The 5,697-nt window shown below is 69.1% G+C and overlaps 1 protein-coding gene across 1 annotated transcript; it reads right to left on the bottom strand.

Moving 5' to 3' along the window:
- Window positions 1-267: 267 nt before the first annotated feature.
- On the bottom strand, window positions 268-4,386 carry CHPF2 (chondroitin polymerizing factor 2). Its single transcript, XM_056134785.1, has 4 exons — window positions 4,060-4,386; window positions 2,987-3,551; window positions 2,223-2,405; window positions 268-1,608 (listed from the first exon to the last, which is right to left on the bottom strand). The coding sequence occupies exons 1-4, from the start codon at window positions 4,320-4,322 to the stop codon at window positions 301-303; spliced, it is 2,319 nt and encodes a 772-aa protein (XP_055990760.1). The 5' UTR covers window positions 4,323-4,386; the 3' UTR covers window positions 268-300.
- Window positions 4,387-5,697: the final 1,311 nt, after the last annotated feature.

Below are 5,697 nucleotides of genomic sequence, written 5' to 3'. Positions count from 1 at the left end.
GGGAGACGAAGCGGGGCCGGATTAAAGGTCGTTCATCTGGTAGCCGCCGCCGTGTGGTCATTCGCAGAGGGGAGGGAGGGGGGAGGGAGGGAGGGGGGAGGGGCAGGCAGTGGGTCCCCGGGGAAGACGCTGCGCTCCCCCTCCAGTGCTGCTCCTGACTCCGTTTCCCTAGACCTAAGCACAGTTTGGCAGAAAACATGTTTAATAACGTTTTCTTATTAAAAAAAGAAAAAGACAGCACCGAGCGCTCCATCTGTCCGCGCATTCCTCCGTCCTCCCGCCGGCCGGCCACGCGGCCGGCTATGTGCTGTTGGCCTGCTCCTGCTCGAACAGGGCCATGGCCAGCTGCGCGCGCGCGCCCAGCCCCTCCAGGTTGCTGAGGCGGCAGCGGTGGTACAGCTCCTCGCTCAGCCGCGGGCTGCACTCGCGCACCGAGAACTTCTGCACCAGCCCCGGCTCCACGGCGCGGAAGAGGTGCAGCCCCGAGAACCGCAGGAAGACGTCCATCACCTCCAGCCCCTCCAGGGCCTCCTCCTCCTCCGGGCCGGGCAGCTCGGCCGCCAGCCGCGCCCGCGCCGCCAGGTAGTCGCTGTTGTAGAAGCAGCCCTCGGCCGACGCCTGCCGGTCGAACCTGCCCCCCGCGGGGCTGCCCCGCGCCGGGTCGCCGCCGGGAGGGGAGGGGGGGTCGGGGCCCGCGCCCGCGCCCCCCGCGGGCGGCCGCTGCGGGGCCAGGGCCGGGTTGAACTCCTGGAAGTGGATGGGGAAGAAGGCCTGCCAGCCCGCGATGGCGTTCATGCGGCAGCGGTTCAGCACCTCGGGGCTCGGCCGGGTCCGCACGGTGGTGAGGAAGAAGAGGGTGTCCACGGGGTGCTTCTTGGACACCACGTCCATGAGGCGCACCTGCGACGGGGCCTCGGCGCGCACGGCCAGCCAGGCCAGCCGGGCGCCCGGGTGGCGGCGCTCCAGCTCGGCCGCCGCCGCCTTCACGCCCACGAAGGGGTCGGGGGCGCCGCGGCCGCCGTCCCGCGGGCCGTAGACCAGCAGCAGCGTGAGCAGCGCGTGCTCGCGGGGCGCCAGGACGCCCGCCGCGAAGGCCTCCAGGAAGGCGGGGGCGGCCGCCGCCTCGGCGCCCGGCAGCGGCAGCACCAGCTGCACGCGCGTGGCCTCGGTGACGTAGGGCACCGGCAGGATCTCCACGCGGCTCAGCGGCCGCAGCAGGCTGACCCGGCGCGCCAGCGCCCGCCGGTGGCCCCGCTGCGTCACGGCCTCCAGCAGCAGGTCCAGCGTGTACTCCATGCCCCGCACCGGGTCGAAGCGCCGGTAGCCGTTGAGCAGCCGCTGCTTCTGGAAGCGCAGGCGCGGCTGGTAGCGCCGGTTCAGCTGCTCCAGGGCCGTGTCCACGGCGTTGCCCACGTCGGCGCGGCTGGCCCCCTGCAGCGGGCACTTGGGCGCTCCGTCGGCGCAGGAGAAGGTGTGCTGCTCCGTGAAGTAGTCCCAGCCCAGCACCTCGAAGCGCGAGCGCGGCCGGAAGGGCGCCGGGAGGCCCACGGGCCAGCTCAGCCCCGCCTCCCCTTCCGGGGTCAGCGCCGTCAGGTTCCGGATCTGAGCCTGGGGGTGGGGGGGGACGGTCAGAGTCAGCCAGGTGCCAGGGACCCACCCGGAGCGCAGACCTGGCAGAAAGGGGCAGCACCCGGGAGATGTTTTCCCAGCACACCGCACTGGGATGCCCAGGCACCCAGAGACCCATCCTCTGCCTTGGGGCGCTGAGGTCAGTCCCTCAGTGACGATGAGTGAGGTCAGGGTCTCCTTAGCGAGGAGTTCAGATCCCTTAGGCCCATGGAGTTCAGATCCCTGAGCCACCCCCCTCCCCACCCTCCCTCCTGCAAATCCCCTGCAGCTGGGGTGCAGTTCCCAGGGGGCACTCCCCTCAGCTGGGGTGCAGTTCCCAGGGGAACCCCCTTAGCTGGGGTACAGTTCCCAGGGGCAGTTCCCTCAGCGGGGTGCAGTTCCCAGGGGCACTGCCCTGCAGTTGGGGTGAAGTTCCCTGGAGCAGTTCCCTCAGCTGGGGTGCAGTTCCCTGGGGCACTCCCCTCAGCTGGGGTGCAATTCACAGGGGCAGTCCCTTCAGCTGGGTGCAGTTCCCAGGGGCACTCCCCTGCAGCTGGGGTGCAGTTCCCAGGGGCAGTCCCACCAACTGGGGTGCAGTTCCCAGGGGCACTCACCTGCAGCTGCTCGATCTCATTGTAGGCACGCTCCAGCTCCAGCGCACTGAAGCGTTTGTGCAGCCGGTACATGAGGTTTCCCTCTGAAACAGGGTGCACGGCAAAGGCACTCAGGAAAGCCGGGCTCCCCTCCTTCTCGGGGTCCCTGTTCTTGGCCAACTCAAACGAGTGGTACTGCTGCCCCTGGAGGAACAGTGACAGGTCGGTGGCACTCCCTGGGCCCCAACCCACTCAGCCCCATTCCCGCGCATCACCGAGTCCCCAGAGAGGAGGTTGCTCAGGGCCCTGACCTTGCTTTCACCATGGGGTGTGTTGCTTCATTTTGTGATTCGGGGTCAGGGCTGACTCCTGACTGTATTCAGGAGTGACTCCCAGTGGGGCTCGGGGGTCCCTGTGTGGTGCTGGGGCTGCACTCTCACTGAGGCCTGCCAGCAGGCTTTGAGAAAGCAGTTAGGGCAGCGAGGAAGGTTCTCTCCGGCGAACCCCAAGCTCCTCAAGGGAACAGACGCCCTCGTCTGGGGTCAGTCCCCTCTTTTCCTGTCAGCAGCTCAGGGCTGGTGCTGAGCCAGGAGAGGGTCCCCATGGGTGGTGACACACGGCAGGACTGGCATGGGGGCTGGGGGCACATGCACCGAGGGCGGGGAGCGCCGGTGAGGGACCTACTCTGGAACCTTCTGCCTCTGAGGCCCTTCGGATCCGCAGTGGCCCCTGGAGACCCACCACCCCACACAAGCTGGGGGACGGGGACAGGACGCGGCCGTCACCTGGTGCTGCGAGACGCAGCCGACGCCCAGGGAGTCGATGAGGCAGCGGCCCAGCCACTCGTCGGGCCGGGCACTGAGGATGTCCCCTCGGCAGCCGTCCAGGTGTGGCCGCAGGCGCAGCAGGAGGCTCCTGGACAGGAGGTAGCCGAAGCCCCCGTGGCAGTAGCGGGCCTGCTCGCCCGCGCCGATGAACTCCTCGGGCCGGCCCAGGTACAGGTCCTGGTTGATGCTGAGGTGGCCGGTCAGGGCGGCCAGGCGGGGGGCCTGCACGTACGTGTCGTCCTGCATGACGAAGAACCAGTCGTAGTCGGCTCCGAAGTGCGTGTGCAGGTAACGCAGCGTCTCCGACATGAGCCAGGCCGGGCGCTCGTCGCCGTGGGACACCACCTGCATGCCGGCCGGCACCCGGGCCCCCCGCTGCCCGGTGAAGTAGAGCAACCGCGGGAAGTGGTGGGCCACCGTGCGGTTCACGGCCACGGCCAGCGTGGACAGCGTGGCCCGGGAAGTGAGAACCGCCACCAGCAGCCGCTCCCGGGAGCCCAGCTCCGTCTGGATGTAGCGGGTCCTGCAGAGACCAGCGTGGACTGTGCGTCAGTACTGCCGGGGACACACAACGCACTGTGACAGCAGCCGCCGGGTTCAGGCAGCTCCTGGCAGCTGGGGGAGCCCAGGCTAAGGAAGAGGAGCCAAGACTGCCACCTCGGTACCCAACCAGGGGCTGGCACTGATCTGGGGCTAAGGGCCGGGCAAGTTCCATCCCGCTCAGGAACATAGAATGATGATTTAACACCAACGTGTGAGACTTCTTAGACCTGACGGGGGACACTGAGGAACAAACTGGTACCAAGGCATAGAAGTGGGGCAGGGATGGCGCTGAGAGGTAGACCCTATCCTCTGCAGACACAGGACCTGGGTTCAACCCCCGGCACCATATAAAAAGCAGAGAGAACCCAAGGCAAACGCTCCCCACGGGGCTGGACACCCGGACTCGGGAAGGCGGAGGCCAGGATTCGAGGTCGCTGGCAGGAGTGTGGGAACCACACCCACACACACGCCCACACACTAGCTCTCACCTGAGCACCTTCTTGTAGGGCTTATTGGGGTCCCTATAGTAGGGGACAATCCGCGGCTTGAAGTCTTCATCGCTTTGGTCCAGCCGCCACCTTGCGGCGGGGTTCTGCCGCCCTCCCGGCTGCCCCACAGGCTCCTCGCAGGGGTCTGGGCCCTCCCCCTGGATCCAGGAAACCCGCAAGAGGCTCAGGCTGCAGCCCAGGGAGAGCCCGAGGATGAGGGGCAGCGCTGGGCGCAGCAGCGCCAACAGCGCGTTCAGGCGCATGGCCGTGCCACGTGGAGCCCCGAAACCTCAGCTCGAGGGCCGGGGTGCACCCAGGCCCGGCAGCCCCTGGGAGGTCCACCCTGCGTCCGTCCCGACCGGGCGGCCTGGGGTCCGGTCATGCAATCAAGGCGGCGGGCAGCGTCGTGTCCGTCTTCCAGCAGAAGGGGAGCAAAATAAAACTCAGTCCTGCGGACCCTCGCCCCCAAGGGGGCCCGCGCGGGTGTGGAGTCGCAGCCACGGGCGAGGAAGGGATGGGTGGTGGGCGGGGGGCTGGGGGAGCTACCGGTTCGGCAAAAACCACACCGCGGCCCGCAGAGCCGGCCTCCTCCTCCTCCTCCTCCTCCTCCCGGGACGCCCCCCAACCCCCGGGGGGCTGCAGCGGGGCGGGGGGCGCGGCCTCCGGGGTCCTTTGCACCGGTCCTGCTCCCGCGCGGGGCTGCTGGCGGCGCGGGCCAGCGAGGGGGTCGACGCGGGTGACTCAAGCGCCGGCGGACCCCGGGGTCCCGGGGCGGGGGGCTCCCCTTGCACCCCCGGCCGGGCGGGGCGGGCGCGGCGCCGGCTCTACCTCTCGGCCATCGGGGCCGGCCGCCCAGGGTCCGGCAGGAAAGCGCGGCCGCGGGCGTGGGCACGGGGACACGGGCGCGGCGCCCCCGGACGCCCTCCGGAAGGGGCAGCTGGGGAAGGGGCACGGACCCGGGGCCAGCGCCGCCGCCGAAGCCGCTGCCACCTCACCGGCCGGCGCGCACCCCTTCCTCTTCCGCCAGCCGGCCGGCCCGTCTCTATGGTGACCGCATCCGGCCGCTCTCTCCCGCCGCCTCCTCTCGGTGGTCGGCCGGTCCGCGCACGCGCGCTGCGGAGGAGGCCGGGCCCGCCCGGCGCGGGGTGCCCAGCGGGTGCCGATCCCCAGGCGGGCACCTGCGGGTCCGACTGGGCTCCGTTGGCTCGGGCCTCCTCCCCGCCGTGGAACGCGTCTTGGCCGCCCCGCAACCGATGTTTCCCGGTGGGCGTCGGGCCCCAAGGGTCCGACTCGGGCTGCTTTTACAAGAGTCGGTGGTGCCTGGCCCTGCCCGTGTCCGAGCTGGGCATGGTCCCTGGGGTGCTGACGATGGATGCGTTCGACCAAACGAAGCCCCGAGGGGGAAATCTCAAACCGTCATAAGCATCGCTGCACAAAAAAAAAAAAAAAAAAAAAAAGGTACGGTCCAGGACAGCAGGAACGAAACTGAATTGGAATTTGGAGGTGACGACGGGGTCCATAGATTCACCAAGAACCCGAACCGAACGTGGAGACGGGCTTTCCAGGCCAAGAGCAAGGCTCCGAGGTCAGGGGAGAAAGAGAAAGACGAGAGTCTTGGGGCTAGAGAGGACAGGCGCG

Source organism: Sorex fumeus, unplaced genomic scaffold, assembly GCF_029834395.1.
Source record: "Sorex fumeus unplaced genomic scaffold, SorFum_2.1 ptg000107l, whole genome shotgun sequence".
Lineage (NCBI taxonomy): Eukaryota > Metazoa > Chordata > Mammalia > Eulipotyphla > Soricidae > Sorex > Sorex fumeus.
Note: the sequence above shows the minus strand (reverse complement) of the source record. Positions and strands in the feature narration are given on the sequence as shown.

Bases quoted from the DNA above. Each gene is read 5' to 3' on its own strand.
- CHPF2 (XM_056134785.1), bottom strand. From the start codon at position 4,322: ATGCGCCTGAACGCGCTGTTGGCGCTGCTGCGCCCAGCGCTGCCCCTC. The intron at 2,406-2,986 runs GTGACGGCCGCG...CTGTTCCTCCAG, and splicing joins GCTGCGTCTCGCAGCACCAG to GGGCAGCAGTACCACTCGTT. The intron at 1,609-2,222 runs GTGAGTGCCCCT...CCCCACCCCCAG, and splicing joins ATGAGATCGAGCAGCTGCAG to GCTCAGATCCGGAACCTGAC.